This window comes from Taudactylus pleione, unplaced genomic scaffold, assembly GCF_031769625.1.
Source record: "Taudactylus pleione unplaced genomic scaffold, aTauple2 ptg000106l, whole genome shotgun sequence".
In the NCBI taxonomy this organism is placed as follows: Eukaryota; Metazoa; Chordata; class Amphibia; order Anura; family Myobatrachidae; genus Taudactylus; species Taudactylus pleione.
In genome coordinates this window covers 1,700,540-1,719,716 of record NW_028284508.1, presented here as the reverse complement: position 1 = coordinate 1,719,716, position 19,177 = coordinate 1,700,540, and the positions used below count along the sequence as shown (strand labels likewise).

The 19,177-nt window shown below is 42.7% G+C and overlaps 1 protein-coding gene across 1 annotated transcript in view; it reads right to left on the bottom strand.

Moving 5' to 3' along the window:
• EDC4 (enhancer of mRNA decapping 4) overlaps positions 1-19,177 on the bottom strand; it is a 516,382-nt gene that overhangs the window by 409,747 nt on the left and 87,458 nt on the right. The window contains exons 5-6 of the mRNA XM_088470908.1: positions 16,975-17,161; positions 11,961-12,111 (exon numbers count right to left, since the gene is read on the bottom strand). Coding sequence (XP_088327034.1) covers positions 11,961-12,111; positions 16,975-17,161 — 338 coding nt within the window. The remainder of the gene's footprint in view (positions 1-11,960; positions 12,112-16,974; positions 17,162-19,177) is intronic.

Genomic DNA, 19,177 nt, shown 5'->3' with positions numbered 1-19,177 from the left:
TGATGGTGGATTCTCCCACTTGGCAAAGTCCTCTGCTGGAAAAGGATATAGAAGCGCCATTCTTTTAGAAGAATGGCTTATCTTATCCGGACGGACCCAGGCTTCCTCCATAAGTTCTGATAAATATTCAGACTTTGGGAATTCTGCCTTAACCACTTTTTGGCGCTTGAACAGGGGGGCTTTCCTAAGCGGAAGATCCCCTTCCTCGATATTTAACACCGATTTTACAACCCTTATCAGAAAAGGGACATCGGCTACTGGGAAATGATCATCACACACCTTGGAGCTAGACTCCTGCGAAGAGTCCTGTGCCTGTTCCTCATCCTCGGAGGCACTCGAGTACTCACCCATGTAAGGCGGTAGATGTCGCCTAGATTTAGGCTGCTTTGGCTTGGCAGCCTGAGGCTGAAAAACCCCCGAGGATGATGCCATAACCTTACCAGCACCAGGGTCCATCCAAGTCGGCCACATCATGGGCATAGGATGCATCTGCTGAGGCAAACCCCAAAACGGTGGTACCGGGGCAGCCAGCCGTTCCGCCACCTGAGCCATAACCTGAGAAAATGATGCCCAAGGAGGCTCAGGGCCTGAAACAGGCAAACTTAATTGATGTGGTGGCTGTCTGAAACAGTTCCCACAAAGCCCATTTTGTAGAAAGTCCTGTGGGGACAGACCTGCCTTGCAGGCTACACAGGATATCAGCAACAGGGTTCCCACCACCTGACCCTCAGACATATCAACTATGCCACTGGTTCTGAGTGTATATGTGCTGCTTTCTACTCTCAACCCATACACCTGTAGCAAGGGAAGGGTAGAGACAGTGACCGTATACAGGAATTACAGTTCTTTTACAGAAGAAACAGTATCCATAAACAATCACATGTCATGCATAAAAACTCTGCGAGCCATATGCATATAAGCTCTCACTACCATAATCAGCCTCAGCTTAGGCAGGATAGAGCCCTGTAAAAACCTAGACCAGCAGTAGGCAAGATATACAGGGAGACTGCCCAGCGTCCCTCTTGTAGGAGCAGCGTTCAGAGAGCAACTGACATACACTCTGGCTGCCCTATATGGAGGCTGGGAGAAACAATCCACAATCAACTGTGCCAGAGGACTGAACTAGCGTGTGGATTGGGAGGAGGGGCCGCCGGGGAAGCGTACCTCCCCTATGCTGCTTGGACCTGCCCGGTAAACTGACCTGCAGCCTCCACAAGCCCCGGCTGGTCAGGAACATCAAATCCCGGCGGTCTAGACTAGGAGAACAAGCCGTATGCCTCCTGACTGCAGCGCGCCTCCGGCCAGTCTCACCGCCGGAGGCCGGACCGCCACGTGGTCCCGGCATCAGCGGCCACCGCGACCACCTGCTTATCTGCCATCCCCTTGATCCGGGTTGCGGTGCAGGGCCAGAAAGCCCCTGCCGAATCCCCTGCCAAGGACCTGCCGAGGCTAGCGGTGCGGCGCCGAAGGAGGTAGTTGCAGCGCGTGGCTGGTGCGCCTCCAATCAGGTGTGAGGCTGCTTCCAGGACAGCTCAGACCACCCGCTGAGATAGAAAGTAAAACTCTCTTTTTTTTTTTTTTGGTTACTCGTCTGCAGGACTGCTCCAGCAGTCCCACTGTCTATGTGGTGAACACACCAAACAGGAAGAACTGGCTACCTGAGGCAGGGGGTGGGGTATATGAGAAAACCCGGTGCATCCTGGGAGCAGAGAGCTCGTTTGTGTTAACTGTTTGGTTGACCGGGACTCATACCCCAACGTAATGGCTGTGGACCCCATGGACCCCGAAGATGAAAATAGAAATTAAATATTGTCCCAGCAAGCCTCCCCTCCCCCGCATGCTGGTACTTGGAGAACCACAAGTACCAGCATGCTAGGCATTACAGGCCCGCTGGTACCTGTAGTTCTACAGCAAAATAAATAATTAAATAACACAGGACACACATACTGTACAAAGCAAAAGTTTATTAAACATGCATGCACTCACACATACTCACCTATGTATCCACTTCTCCAGTCGATTATCCATAGGGTACTTGGGAAAAAAAATATCCATACTAACCGTCTCCTATGCGTGGATCAGTCCTCTTCGGTCCAAAGCAGGCAATCCGCGGACCCACGGACATTAGTAGTGTCCTACAAGGACAGTACTATGCGAATTAAAGCTTAACGGCGGGATTTCACTATGGAAACCCCGCCGCTGAGCACTCATTGGCTGAGAGAGGCAAGCCTTCCGCCTCTCAGCCAATGAACGGTTCTCACCATTAACTTCAATGGTGAGAACCGCGCGTGACCATTTAAAAAATGGTGCCTGAGCGCCATTTTTGAAATTCAAAGATGACTGCCGCGAGCCAACCACGGCTCACGACGTCATCATCCCGCCCCCTCGGATGGCTTATATAAAGCCAGTGCGAGGCGCTGTCCAGCCAGTCCGTCGGTCGTGTGGCAGCAATGAAGAGCTGCCGAAGACAGAAGACGCCAGGGAAGCCCTGTATGGGCGGCGCCTTCCAGGTGAAGTCGCCGTGAAAGTCCTGGGGCAGGCGACAGCCATGAAACAGAGCTCAAAGGTTGCCACCCCCCAGGTGAAGGTGCAGAACAATAAAATAATAAATCAAACGTTATCTGTTTATATTTTTTTTTACAAGGGTACCATAGGTACCAGCGGGCCAGTAATGCCCCGCTTGCTGGTACTTGTGGTTCTCCTGCAAAAGACAATATTATACTCCATTTATACTTCCTGAGGAAGTCCTTGTGGACGAAACGCGTTGGGACCCCTGTTGCAGCTCCTCTCGACGTTATTGATTACACAGATAAGCATCTTTTTAATCTTATTCCTATGTTTTCTAACCCTGTGTGTACCGTGTATTCCCCATGTATTAAGTGTCATTAAACCACTTGTTGATGTTAAGCCCCCCTGAGTAAGAGTCACTTTCTGTTTGATTCAAGTTGACCTACTCCACCTGCACTTGTTAAAGTTGGGGCCATCAGACAAGCCTGAAGAGGTAAATTAGTACTATATGCAGTAATTCAAGTTACATTCCGGTACGCATTTATAATTACTTCACCATATTATCTGCTTGGGACATAAATTACTACACTATGTATGCGTATTTTGGCTCGATTTGAGCCAATCTTGTTTAAGGTTCCTGGTCACCCTGGAGTTGTGAAACCACTTCACCATATGAGGTTCCAGTAAAACACCTACAGATAAGCCTTAAAGATTTATTTTTTGGTACGCACATCTTTATTCGAGCACGTGCAAAATCTTTCTGAAATACTACACTATTAGGCGCATGTTCTTTCCATACCCTATCTCCAGATCACATTCACCCTGACTGCCATTCAGGATTACGGGAAGACTGCTGCCACCTTCACCAAAAGGGATCAAAGTGTCACACCTGCTAGCACTAACTGGACTGCACAACTTTCTCACTACGGTACAATACAATTTGGAAAGCTGAACCTGAGCGCCGTTCTATACATCCTATACAAATATATATATATATATATATATATATATATACATACATATACATACATATACATACATATACATATACACACACAAACTGCCGGCACTCAGTGATAGAAAAAACAATCCTCCAGTGCACAGAGAGTAATAAATACCGTATCCATAGAAGAACTGGCACTCAGGGGGATTATGCAAAAACAACGTGTATTGGTCGACGTTTCAAGACCAAAGCCCCGTCATCAGGACCACATCATCAAACAGAAGAACATATATACAGGACAATACATAAAAAACTTACCCCTCCCAACTACCCTAGGTGCAGCATGTGGTTCATCCTCCTCATCACGCGTCCACCCACCGCCCGTCACACAGACATCCGCGTCACTTCCGGGTGCCGCAGGACGCGTCTCCATGGCAAGCCATAGGCATGCGTTCCATGATACACGGTCTCTGCGCTCCACCAGCGACTTCCTGATGTACTGTGTTGGCTGAGGGGCACGCATAGAGAACACATAAGCCACAGTGCACAACAATAATAAAAACTGTGGTTAAGCCTTCAGTACACAGAATACATATCGCAAACAACCCAATAGTAATATACAATACATAGATGATTAAGGACAAAATATTATGCTGCAGGACTCATGGCTAAAGTTTAAACTAAACTATTCCAGTTAATTTTTTCGTTCAGACCAATAGGAGAAATGGTGTTCAATCGCATTATCTACCTTGATTCTTTAATCAATAATGATTTGGCACGATCACCACGCCTCAAAGACAATGGAACGTGATCAATCATGAAGTAACATAAGGATGCCAAACTGTGACCAGCTGCCATGAAGTGCTTGGCAACCGATTGATCTATGCGTCTCCCACTCAATGCCAATCTAATCGCTGACCGGTGGGCCGCCATTCGTTCTGAAAACTTTCGAATGGTTTGGCCCACATAGTATAAACCACAGGGACATATAATCACGTACACTACATGATCCGTAGAACAAATCTGATGTCATATACCTTCTTCCCGTGGGGATGCTTAAAATTTTTACAAACTTTGAGATAGGTGCATGTGGCACAACCACAACATCTATAGCATCCTGGTGGTTTTACGTACACATTAGGGGCCACTTTCTTATCAATATGAGTAATATCAGCCCTAACCAGAGATTTCTACCCCGTTTGAAAGCAGCTACTGGTCTACTTCTAGCAAAAGGAAGATCCCTGTCTGACGATACAATAGGCCAAAGGGCCTGTGTCGCTCGTCTAATGATAGGACTGGACGTAGTATATATCTCTCTCTCTCTCTATATATATATATATATATATATATATATATATATATATATATATATATATATATATATATATATACACCCACACACACATATTGTACGTGCTGAGGTCGTGGCTTCGATTCCCACCATAGCCCTATCTGTGCGGAGCATGTATATTCTCCCTGTGCTTGCGTGGGTTTCCTCCGGGTACTCCGGTTTCCTCCCACACTCCAAAAATATACTGGTAGGTTAATTGGGTCCCAAAACAAAAATTAACCCTAGTGTGTATGTGTGTGCAGATGTTGTAGGGAATACAGATTGTAAGCTCCACTGGGGCAGGGACTGATATGAATGGACAAATATTCTCTGTAAAGCGCTGCGGAATATGTGTGCGCTATATAAATAACTGGTAATAAATAAATAAAATAAATTGTAGAGGAATTAAGATATTGTACTTTCCATCCCAAACCAGAGAAGCTATGGGACTGTTAATCAATGAAAAGATGGTTTCGAATTATTTTATAAACTTAAATGATGTAGTACTACAGAAAACTTTGCAACCCCAACTACTCATTTAGACCCTTGGAAGCAAGGGTATTGAGCCGATAAATCCACTGAGATTCTAATTTAAGTAATTGACGTACACATGTTCTTGAGATGCAATCGAGCGGAGCAGAAAAAATTGTGGATCCCAGAAACCCCTCACTTTTTGAAAATTGGGGTCCTACGCCACTGTTTCTGGGTCCCATCACATTATGGGGGATTTAGGCAGGCAGTAGTTGGGACAGTGCTGGGGTCAGGTAGCAGCTTGGGCAGTGATGGGGTTAGGTAGCACTTGGGGTAGAGGGTATAAGGGTAAACAGAAGTTGGGGTAGAGCTGGAGGCAGAGGCAGGGAGAAATTGGGGTGGAGCTGAGGTTAAGTGCAGACAGCAGTTGGGATAGAGGAAGTTAGTACTTGGGATAGGGAGGGGATAAGGGTAGATAACAGCTCGGGCAGTATTGGAGGCAAGGAGAGGGTTAGCAGAAGACAGTGCTTTGGGTAGGGAAGGACCTCCAGGTCAGTTCTATTCCAAGCATTGTCCACCTCCCTGGCCTCCAGCGTGGACAGCCACAGGTGGACTTCAGATGGTATCCCCTTCACTTGTAGATCATCCCAGTTAGCTTGCCTCTGAGTGAAATCCTATGCATTTTGGGGAGAGGACGTCATACTGTCATTCTGTGGCCCGGGATTCAGCACATGATGGGAGGAGGGGCACAAATACCTGCAGCCAAAAGCTTGAAGCTGCAGGGCAGACTTGAGGCAGAACAGCAGAGTGAGCTGCCCAGTCACAATGCACTGACAGTAACGTCAACTGCGCCAGACACAAGTTTCCCGTTTCGGCCGCAAAAGTACGGCACTGAAGCTAGCCCTGTGCGACCAGACACTGCAGGGCCAATTACATGCAGCAGAGGGACACACAGGCTGAGGGTCCCCTGGAGAGAGGCAGCGAGCCCTGCCTGCAATCAGCACCAGCGGCAGACCGCAATAATAAACTAGCAGCTGCTGGAATCAGGAGGCAGTGGGGGGTTGGTTAGCAGGGCTCGGGCGGTGATTGGACAAGGAGATGCTGAGGACTGCTGTGATTTGTTGGGCAGACACTGAGGACTTTTACTGGCTGCTGCAGTTAACACAGGTCAGTAACTCACAGCATGTCCTCACTCCTTGTAGCGCGTAAAAACGCGATATAGCACGTATTTTGCGATCACTGCGCAATGTTTTTTTGCCTGCCATTTTCAGTGGCAGATAGAAAATTACAAATTGGAAAGATCACTAAAATTAAAGGATTACTTTCATGATAAAATCACTTCCATGATAAAATCCAGGAAAAACTTAAGGCTATTCAATCAGGTTCACGTTTTGACCCCCCTTCCAATAACCATTCCATCAAAACCTTCGAGACTCTTGAAAGACACAGTATTAACGAAAGTTGACATCAAGGAATATTCCTATTTAAATAAACAAGAACGTCAGGCTCTTATTGATCTACACACCTATGAGGACAGTAATTAGACTGTCTGGTAAGAGGGGTTCTATAACCATCCAGAATTTAACAGATTAGAAGGAAGAAATCTATGGTCAACTCTCAGATAGCCGCACATATAGGAAATTGAAGCGGGACTGGACTTTACTATTCAGAAAAGTGCCTGAACAAGCAACATCTAATGGCCTATTGAGCATGGAATTAAAACTGATTTTGACCTTGGTCTTTCCCATTACTTTATACCGTGCCCAAGGTGCACAAATCATTTAAAAAAATATTGGCTAGATGGTCTAGCAGCCGATTTCTATCTATTTAGAAAGTATACTTCAACCATGTGTACAACATGAAAAATCCTTTTTAAAGGATACAACAGCCCTTCCAAAAATTATAGGATCATTACCGACATTACCAGAGGATTTGGAACAATGTACAGCAGATGTGAAGAATTTGTACACAAGTATCCTGCATCAAAGTGGACTAAACGCCATCAGACAAATTGTAACCAATAACCCTCGGTATAAAGGACCAAACATTAATCTATTGATTTCTTTGTTAGAACTAGCTTTGACCAGAAATAACTTTTACTTGGATGGTAAATATTACTTGCAACTAGACAGGTGCGCAATGGGCTCAACGGTTGCTCCATCCTTTTCAAACTGCTATATGTTCACTTTGGAGAAGGACTTGTTTTTCACTCATAAGAATAGTAGTCAGCACTTGTTTCTTCATTTACGATATATAGACGACCTGTTATTTTCTGGATGGTCATTTAGACAAACTTTCAGATTTGCTATCAAATCATAATGGCATGGAACATCCTATTAAATTCACCTTTGAGCATAATGATAAATCAATCAATTATCTAGAAGCAGGTACCAAAATCAAGACAGTCTGTTACAAGGACTCCCCTACTCACAGTTCCTTAGGGTAATGTAGTATCTAACTAGAGGGTATGATTTAGACAACCTCTAAAAACAAAAGGAGAAGGCATTGAGGGCTAACAAGGGAACAACACCTTCAGCCCAAACTGAGAAAACCTCAAGATGTCATCCCATGGGTTAATCACTATAACCCTATGAGTAGTACAATAAAGAGACAAACAAAACATTTCTGGTCAATTATAACAAGGGATAAAACTCTACCGAGTCTAAAAAAATAAAAGGATAACAACATGTTATACATGGGGCAATAATTTAAAAGATATCCTTGTTAAATCCAATGTAACATCAAAATAATAACTTCCCACAGAGTTTACATTAAGAACGAAGGAGGTAGGGTACTTTAAAATGTGCCTACTGTATAACCTGCAGCTATATGAATAGTGGTTCATTGTTCCATCATCCACTTACAGGCAGTGGCGTAACTAGGGCAGGGCGAGCGGGGCACGTGCCCTGGGCACCGTGGGACTGGTGGCACAACCATCGGTACCGGCCTGCCCTAGATAACCAGTGTAGCGCTGATGGCAGTGAGTGCGGTCAGCGCTGCTCATTTACTCAAGACCGGCTCTAGGCTTCCCTGCAACTGTCCTATGCTGCACACACAGCCGAGCCCCTTCCCTCCCCCTGAGCATTTACCCAATGGCGGTGGGAGGCGGGCTCCGGCTGCTGTATTTACACACACATCGGCCCCAGAACGGCGGCGATGTGTGTGTTAACCAGCCAGCAGCCAATGAGAGTCAGACAGACTCTCATTGGCTGCTGCGCAAACTGCAAGAGCCGGGCTGGTGCTCACTCATGAGCTCCATCTGCCGGCTCTTGCAGTGGGTGACACATCATGACGTCTCTTCCATAATGCAGAGTGCGCCAGCCCGGGAGGACTACAGTGGTGCGGATGGCGGCGGGAGCAGGAGCCAGAGCAAGGATTAAGGTAAGTGGTATTTTATTTTATTATTTAACTTGTGTGTTATCTATTGGGGGCACTGCATCGGGGGTGGGGGGGACCACTATTGGGGGCACTACTGGGGAGGTGGCTACTGCTGAGGCACTGCATGGGGGGGGGGACCTCTACTGGGGAGGGGACTACTACTGGGGGCACTGCATCGGGGGGGGGTTGATCACTACTGGGGAGGGGACCCACTACTGGGGGAACTGAATAGGGAGGACCACTACTGGGGGCACTGTATAAGAGGCACTGGATAGGGGGGATAACTACTGGGAGCACTGTATAAGGGGAACTAATGGGGGGCTGCAGAAGGGGGACCACTACTGAGGGCCTGCATAAGAGGTTTCACTACTGGGGACATTGCATACTGGGGGTACTGTATTAGGGGCACTACTGGGGGCCTGGATAAGGGGGGCCACTACTGGGGGCACTGCATTAAGGTGCATATGGAATGGAAAGGAATGTTCAGAGTGATGAGAGAGAGGTGTGTCATGTTGACATGCCCCATTTTTTTAAGTGACCACGCCCTTTGTGACCACACCCATTTTTCCACATAGGGGAAGGGGCTCCATTGTGAAATTTGCCCTGGGCTCCATATACCCCAGTTATGCCACTGCTTACAGGTAAAGCCTTTCAAATCAGACAGACACTCTTTGACATGTATATTTCTATCCTTGTTGTACAAGACTACCTGAGTGTGCAGTAAAAATTATATTGGCAAAACTGACAGGATGTTTAAAGAACGAATGGCGCTCCATCGCAGAGCTATTAGATCTGCACTGGAAAAAGGTCACAGTGACTAACCTGTGTCAAAAAATTTTATGGAAAAACAGTTTGGCATCCATCAGATACATGATAATTGATCATATGCCACCATTAAGGAGTGAGATCGTTCACGTCAATCACTTAAATTAGAATCTCAGTGGACTTTTTGCTTTCAAGGGACTAAATGAGCAGTTGGAGTTGCAAAGTTTTCTGTAGTACTACATCATTTAAGTTTAAAATCATTCTAAACCAATCTTTTTATTGATTACAAGTCTCATAGCTTCTCTGGTTTGTGATGGAAAGTACAGTATCCTTTTGATTAGACTATTTCTTAATTCCTCTACATTGTATATACTTCTTAAGAAATAGACCTGTTCAAGCAGTATATGAGAGTTCACGTATTGAGGACGAGGGGAGCTCCTTTGTAGTACTCACGGTAACCATATGGTTTCTGTAGTTCAGCTTATCTTTTGTTTCTATGGTGATGGGTTGAGTCAAAGTCTAATGAAGTCAGTGGACAGCCGCTTCTGCGACGGGCTCCCGACGTTTGGTCACTCGTGGTGTTCCTTATTTAAGGTAAGTGGTTATTTATTGTCTTCTTTATCCTGACAAAAGAACTGAAGGTTCTGAACGTTGATACCTCACTAGCGGGTCAGTGGTGCTTTATTTCAAACGTCTAAAGTGCCGCTAACCATTGCTTCCCCTCACGGCCATTAGACTGTGCCTCATATCAGTCATACGGTCACATCATCAGTTGTAAGATGGCGGGGCTGGCAAAAAAATGGTAAAACATTGAGGTACGTAGTGTGATCAGATTTCTAAGTCTAAAGTGCACATCGTAGGTGAAATTCATTGCCAACTTGTCGAGGTGTACGGTGATAATGTCATGTCACAGAAACAGGTTTGGTGCACTGTCTTCGATAATGGCATGACATACGTTCAAAATAAAGATGAGCAGCGTTCCGGCCAGCCAAGCACGTCCACTACAGATGAAAATTTGTGCTGCATTGAAGATCTGATTCAGGAAGACAGACGCATGAGAGTTAGTGATATTGCTGACTTAACATCTCAGTTGGTACTTTGTACATAATCATTCATGATCAACTGGGGTAAAGAAAAAAAGTGTTCATGCTGGGTACCGAAGCAACTCATGGAAGTTCACAAAACCAATAGGATGGGATGGTCTCTCATGCACTTGACGCGGTACCATGAAGAGGGTGTGCAGTTCTTGTAGCGTATTGTTACAGGCAATGAAACGTGGGTGCATCATGTGATACTAAAGTTGGCTCCAACCTTCAAAGTAATTCAAATAAGCTCCATCAGTGAAGGTGGTCATGGCAACAGAGGTTTGGGACCACAAGTGAGTGCTTCTTGTTTATTTCCTCAACAAGGGAGATACAATGAATGCTGTCCGCTATTGTGACGCATTGAGCCTGTTGCGCAGGGCAATTCGTAAAACATTACCTGGGTTGCTGCACGATAACGCCAGGCCACACTCAGCCAACCGCATTCATGAGTTGTTACGGTGCTACCATTTGGAGGTACTGTACTATCCTCCCTACAGAGCTGATATTGCACAGAGTGATTTTCCATCTCTTTGGACCAATGAAGTAATATAGGGAAGGCGATTCGCAACTGACGGAAAAGTTTAGCAAGCAGTCATGTCCTGGAATCAGGAGCTTGACACAAATACGTACACACTAACAAGTCAAGACTTTACATTGTTCACAGCAGGTGCTACTTCAATGTATTGTAAATAATTTTTAAAAAATCAGAAGTTATCACTAGCAGGTTTATTTAATTACAGTTTTAATTGATCAATAGTGTAAATATGTCAGGGATTTTTACACACAATGAAAAGTTATCATCATTTATTTATATGGCCACAAATGTTCCGCAGCGCCTTACAAAGTACATAAACAAGTTGTAGACAAGCGAATTATAGAACAATACAATAGAGGACATGGATAATATATATTGCTACATTATCGACCATAACACCCAGATAAGCAGAGCATAAGCAACCAAGTGTTAGGTGCCCTAGTGGTGAGTAAGAAGTAGATAAAACGAAAGTAGGGAGAAGCACAAGAGGGTAGAGGGCCCTGCTCGTAAGAGCTTACATTCTAAAAGTTAAAGGTTTATTTCAGATCAAAGCTGCTTGTAAGTCAGTTTACCCAGACAAGACTCATTTCAAAGTTCATGGCCACAACATACTTGTACACAGCATTTCAGAAGAACAGTATCTATAACCAGTGTAAAAGTGTGTACTTCTGCATTGTTATACAGGGTTAAGGTTGTGTAATTTTCCAGGTTGCTAGGAATTTTTCCCCACATGTGAAGTACTTAAAAACATATTAGACCAGTCTGTCACAAAATAATAAAACAGTTACTTATACTTTTATGCTTATTACAGTATGCTTTGAATGAAATGTGCTCTGGTCATTAAAGTGTAAAAGCATTAAGTAATGTTTGGGGTTTTTTTTTTAAGTATAACTTTTCAGTGATACGCAGAGATTAGTAAGCGAGTGGTAACAAAGGGAAACTTACCCGATCTTCATGCAATAAAGCAACAGTCTGGCTGGAATCCTCTAGAGAATTATCCTCATTTTCCTCAGGAATATAAGGACACCAGATAATTCTACGGTGACTATTTAACTGACTGTTGTCTGGTCTTCGTATGTGAACAACAATCTCATCTCTAGGTATCATGTTAAGAATAATGAATAAATAAAACTTAATACTCTGAATTTAGACATGTATACAAAAAAAAAAAAAAATCAATAACTTGTACATGTGAAAGTTTATTACTCATGAGCCATATATTTCTAGTATTTTAACCAATAAAAGGGCATTGAACTCTCCATTTTTAGAACGAAGGGCCGGATTCAATTAGAGCCGAAAAGCCATGATCGGCGAAGTTTGCACCAGTTTCCCAAGTATCGCCCTATTCAATTTCCAGGACGTTTTCGCCTGTGCGAAAACTCTATAGCCAAAAGCAGGCGAAAAAGTTTCTCCACCCAAAAGCAGGAGAAAAGAAGTGCAAAATCCATATTTAGGGTAAAAATGTGGGGACTTGGGGCCTGATTCAGACCCGGACGCTAAGAAGCGTTCGCTCGTAGCTGCCCGATGTTCACATTCGGCGCATTCAGAAACCTTGGGACACCACCTCTAATGACTAATTAGGCAAAAAAGAAGAAATCTTAATTCACCCTAAAAAACACGTGTCATTTTTGGGGCGCAAAAATTAGAAAAGTGTTGGAAAATTGGTCTAAAGTACTGGGACAGGTATTTTGGGGTGCTGTATAGATTGAACAGGTGCTTTTAGGATTGCAGGTGTATTTTTTTTTTTTTATTTAATCTGCACCTTATACGCACAAAAATATACTAGTACCCATTTGAATGTACCCCCAATTTAACTACAGCAAGTATTTTTACAAAAAGAAATTGCTTATAATTTTTCCACACTTATGCAAATATGCATTTAACCACTTAACTGACAATTTTTTTTCCAAACACTGCTTCGAAATTGTCTTTTTTTTTTTTTTGATTGAACTAGGTCAAGAACATCTTTTTAAAACTATGCCAACGCAATTTTTTTTTTTTTTTTTTTTAAACACCATAAAAATAAAAAATTTTATGGTATACTGTAGTTCTAGTCATTGACAGCTGTACCATCGATGGCCGATTGGTTCAACCATCGATAGAAAATCAATTGTTTGACATCGGTCGGGGGGCTCCACACACACAAATATATATATATACACACACACACACACTGTATATACACAGTATATGTATATATCCATGTGTGTATATACATATACACACACACACACACACACACACACACACACACAGAGAGAGAGAGAGAGAAGGATGGGCACTCGCCACTCAGTAGAAAATCTTTTTAATTACTCACGGATCACATCACATAAGTCGACGTTTCAGTCCCGCAGGACCTTTGTGAAGACAGATTCGCCACCACCAGGAAGACCCAGGGGTAATTAAAAAGATTTTCTACTGAGTGGTGAGTGCCCATCCTTGTACCTTGGACTTTATCGTCCCCGGATACACGCTGATAAGTGAGTGCAGCATACTGTATTGAATATTTTATATAGAGATAGAGATATATATATATATATATATATATATATATATATATAGATAGATAGATAGATAGATAGATAGATAGATAGTTAGTCCAAATAGGTCCACACTCTCGTCTTCAATAATAAATTGCTGGGGTGACACACCCATATGGGATCACAATAATCCTCTTCATGCAAAAGTTGAAAAAAAAGGGGGGGGTAGCACTCACCAGTCTTCTTAAAAACATTTCTTTATTACATTTCAGTAAAAATTTTACAGCATTTCAAAATCCGACGTTTCGGTCCTGTGCATGGACCGAAACGTCGGATTTTGAAATGCTGTAAAATTTTTACTGAGATGTAATAAAGAAATGTTTTTAAGAAGACTGGTGAGTGCTACCCCCCCTTTTTTTCAACTTTTGCATGAAGAGGATTATTGTGATCCCATATGGGTGTGTCACCCCAGCAATTTATTATTGAAGACGAGAGTGTGGACCTATTTGGACATACATACATATATACATATATACACACACACACAAAGATACCCTATTATTTGCGCTAAAATTATTGATGATACTGATATGTAACCAACACTTAAATCTAATAGAGTGGATGGCTGCACCTTTCACCTAATATCTCTGTTAGACAGATATGGAGGGAAATGGAAACCAAGAAAGAAGAGAAAGGGCGCTCTAATGTACAAAATATAAAATATATTAAAATACAAAATGTGTAAATAACACAAACTGAATAATTAAACAATCAACAATTAATGCAGCAATGAAGCTACTTCAATGATCAGTCCTAGATGTCGACACAAAGGATGCATCTCCCTTTCGTTTTCACAGAGAGTAGATTTATTGAGTCCTTTGTTGGTCTTTAAATGATTTTGTAGAGGTCATAAATCCTGTTTTCAGGGTTAGCAATGATTCCTTGTAATGTTCCTGAAAAATACCCTTCCACCAAAAATACACCCAAACAGGCCAAAAGGCCACTATTATTATTTGAATAAAACACTTCAATCTCAATAAAAAAGAACAATATTTATTCAATAAAATCAGTGCTCTGATGAGCTTACATCAAACACTAGTCAAAATACGTTGGCGACCCAAAGCGTCTCGTCCCCACATGGGACTTCATCAGGGGTACATCATCAAATGACTGTATTATCAGTCCTATTAATAGTCAGGAAAATGTGAACACTGATCAAACGATCCTAAGATCTGTTTGCGGAGAATAAACTGGAGTAGATGCACTTTATATAGTGGATGGATTTATACTCCCAGGTAAGGATTGCTCAGAAGCAATAATCCTGTTCCACTCCTGCAAAATACTGCTGACAAGTGTTTCAGTCTGCTGCAAAAGTGACTGAAACACTTGTCAGCAGTATTCATACTTCTATATTGATTCCCCATGTCAGTTATGCTTTTTAGGGGATACAGACTGATTTCCCCCCAAAAAAGCTGTCCTTTAAGCTGCATTCGCACGTTTTCGCCTTCTTTGCAATTGAATAGGGCGAAAAGCAGGGACGTGCATTGTGAAAGTATGCAAAAACTATGCTTCAAAACAGGCGAATGAGGCGAAAACATTGCGCTTATCGCCAATCGCGGCTTTTCACCTCTAATTGAATCCGGCCCTAAATAGTAAATAAATTGTAAATAATATTTACATCAGGAAATCCAAGTTAAAATATTTTTTTTCAAGAAACTCATTCGTTAGTAGCCTCTGAATGTGGCTCAAACATATTCAAAACAGTCTTCTAACTACTTTTGCATAAGAAAATTGTTTACATTATTGATTATAAAGTGTTAAGCTGGCCACAGACATAGTGATGTGCTCACAATGAGCCCATGTGTATGATTTCCCTTGAAACTCTCCCCGGCAGCTCAGCACACGATCTCCACACGATTTAGTGACCAATATTCAAACGATCTCTCCTGCATCCAGACTTTCACAGTGCATCGTGTCCTAGATTGTCAGATCTGCCTTACTGCATGGCAGATCGGACGATGCGATGTGCGACCAGCGTGGACGCGCAACGTATCGTGAGTGGGGAGTCACGATTTACTCTCAATTTGACCATATTTTACATGATCTGTCGTTCCAATGTGTCGGAATCGGCCAGATCGGGTAAAATATCGCTGTGTGTGTGGCCAGCATTACACTTTAAATACCAAAGTGTGATGCCATATACAATATTGTAAAAGTGTATAATAATGGTGTATGTATTATTTACTATAATGATGAAGTCAAATTATAAAAATCTGGAGCCTTCTTGGAAAATTCAGCATTACAGGGGCCGATTATGATTTGGGAGCAAAACAAAAAAGCAAGTAAGTTTGTACCCCTTAGTTTGTTCCAGATACAAATACATTTATATGTATGTTTTTCATGCAGGGTAAATACTGACTGCTTTTGCAGGTACCTTCAAATATTGGACAGCTTAATTTGTAAACTGCAATGTAGACTGAGGGCCTGATTCAGTAAGGATCGCAGACAGGTGTTCTTTGCGGAAGTAGCATGCACTGCATCGCGCAAAGGCACCACTGAGATCACAGAAAGCAGTCGCAGAGTGATTGACAGGCAGTGAGCGTTTGAGGAGTGGTGACAGGGGAGTGGTCAGAGAAAAGCAGGCGTGTCTGCTTGTTTAAACGCCGTTGCATGGGCGTGCATAAATTAGCCAGTGCAATTGCATACGCAGCTTGAGTACTTACAGCGTGCAATTTATAAGTAGGGTCAGGGCTGTTATTCTGCGTAAGGGAGCAATGGTACTCAAGCTTACTGATCTTTATGGAGGTTTGCAAGATATTACGGATTTCAGATAGCGGTAGTAGGAGGCAGTGGGGTCTATGACGGCATAGCAATTGCATTCATTAGCATATTTTCACAGTAGACCTGCGTGCGATTACAGAGCTGTGATCGCAATAGCAATCCTTAATGAATCATGCCCTGAATTTGGAACCGCTTCTCTCAAATATAAATCTCTGCAAATTTTACACCTGCCCAACCTGCAGGCCTAGATGGTTTTACCAAGGTGCAGTTACTTGCTTTTTTACCGGGTACATCTGCTAGTCATAAATAAAAGGTAAGCACTCAAAACATATATAACACATCTGTATGTTTTCATGGTGCTTAAAACTCGTTGACAAATGATCCCCAAAGTTTATCATAGAAAAAAAGTTTTTAAACTCGTTGTATATGATAAAACTCTTTAATAAATGGGCACCTATATTAGGCAAGTTCCACTGGGAGCCCACCAGTGGCATCCTAAGAAGTTGTGCTGCTTATCACTGGCAGAAACTAGCGTAGCATATCATTCTCTTTTTCTATATTTATTACTACAGTATATTAGAAAATAAACAAATCTCTCCCATTTCAGCAGTCTTATTAGTTTATCTTTTAATTATATTGTATAAATATTTTTATTTAGCATTAGAGCGACTGGTTGTTAACCTTCTACAAAAGGATACTGTATTTTTCCGTTCTCCATGGTCAGTCGCCACACAAAGAGACTTCCGGCTTCATCCAGACATGCTAGCTGGTTTGAGTTGAGGTGCGCAAATGCCAAGTCTGACACACTACCAGTAATACCTTTCAGCAGAATCCGTTCTGCCGTTGTGACACTTAAGACACGAATCATAGCTGACCCATTGGAACCTGGTAAAATTAGTAAAACAAAATGAGTCATGTCATTATAGGGAGTCAGTTTTGGATCAACCGTATGTCTGATAATGTTTTTAACTACAGCTTATTCGAAGCCTAGGATGCAACCCTCACCTCCCCTAAACATTACCAAAATAATATGCTCTTTGCAGCTTTGAGCCATGTCCGCTCCAGTTTTAAAATTTATTTTTGCAGTACTGAGATAAATCATAGATACTTCTAATAAGGAGTAAATTAAGTTAGCCGCAGTAAGTCCCACAACTAATTGAATCTGCCTCTAGAATACAGTATAGCTTTTTTTGCCCATGCACGTAGGCAAATAAAAGATGGGTATTGGGTGTAGATCTAATTGCAAAGAAATTTGACTTGACATATGTCATATCCTGTAAAAACTTGCAAAGTATTAAGTTCTATAAGAAAGAGAAAAGAAGCCTCTTAGTTTGGGGCACTCATGTGTAGATGATTTACCCAAGATAGAACTTTTATTAAGATATTAAAATAAGTGACTCAATATGTAGAAAAATATTTTTTAAAACTCAAGACAGAAGATTAGAACAATTTCTCTCAAATAAACAACTCATGCGAGCATAGGCGAATTGTAACACATTGTTGTACCCACTAATTATCAATTTGAGATCATTATTATCATTATGAGAAATTATGAGAACTGCTTGTTCTAAAACCCAGAATCAACAATGATACGCTGAATTCAACACAAATCTAAAAAATTTACTGCAGTGTTTTTTTTATTAGATCTGTAACTTGTGATCTCGTTTTCATACCTATAAAATCACTGGGGGTCTAGCATCTGTACTGTAAGAATCCGAAGTCAAATTGGAGGTAGTTGTATCCAACCTTACATCTCTATAAGGACGTCTTGAATGACCTCTAAATGCGACTCGTCCTGTGCTGCCATCACCTGATAGCCATCTATAGACAGTATGATTCTTATAGTCATATTCCAGTCTCTAATTTTTTTAATTTATTTGCCACGATTTCAGACCTATATTTCTCAATTTGGGTCTTCAAAAAATTTAATAATTATATTTTATCATCATTATATTTTTTTTATTTTGAATTGTGTTGGAATTCGATTTCTCCGAACACTATTTGAATACTCATTTTTTAATTTTACATTTCTGAGAAGCTCATTAGGTTATAGGTTTGTTATTTGTTATATGTTATTTTAATAGGTGCAGGGATTCACTTGTCCTATAGTATTATGCAGTATATATGCGCAGGTAGAGACACTGGTTGGGGAATCAAGCTGGGTAGTGCTTGGGTTGGGTGGATGAATTTAAGTAAGAATGTTTTATTGTGGGGGTGTGACCGATGCCAGGTAGTTGCCAGTATATAGCCAGCTGTTTATAGGTCTAGTGAATTTTGGATTTATAGATTTCTTCTTCAGGATCCACAGGGATACCATGGGGATAAATGTAGTTGGAGTGATCCAGGCACCAAACAGTTAAGTTTTCAGCTCCCAGGATGCCCCAGGTCCTCCGCCACATATACCCCGCCCCTGGCCACAGGCATTCAGTTGTTCGTTTTGGTGCGGCAGGATACTGTAACAGGGGCCTGCTCAGTCCCAAGCTTTTATTTTATGTTTTATTTTATTTCTATGTTTTTGAGTTAGCAGCGCTGAGCGTTAAGACGCATGCACTGCAACTCAATCTACCTCCGCAGTCGCCACAACATCAGTAAAGTCTTTGGTGATTTCGGCGGTTCACGGCAGAGCTTGCTTGCAGCGATGCTGGGGCCCGGACTTCAATCAGACGCACGGAGAGGTCAGGTAAGGAGATTCCTTTGCTTACGGGGAATCGCGTGCAGCAGTCCTTGCTTCCGGCGATGGAGACACACCAGAAGCTGCTGCAGTGAGTGCTCCGGGGTCGTTCGCTCCCTCACTAGACCACCAAGCCGTACAGTCTGACGCTGGGCATCGGCAGCAGCCGCTTCCGCTGCCATGAGGCAAGCATACCCGGCTGGTTGATGCAGCTTAGAGGAGGTCGTCTC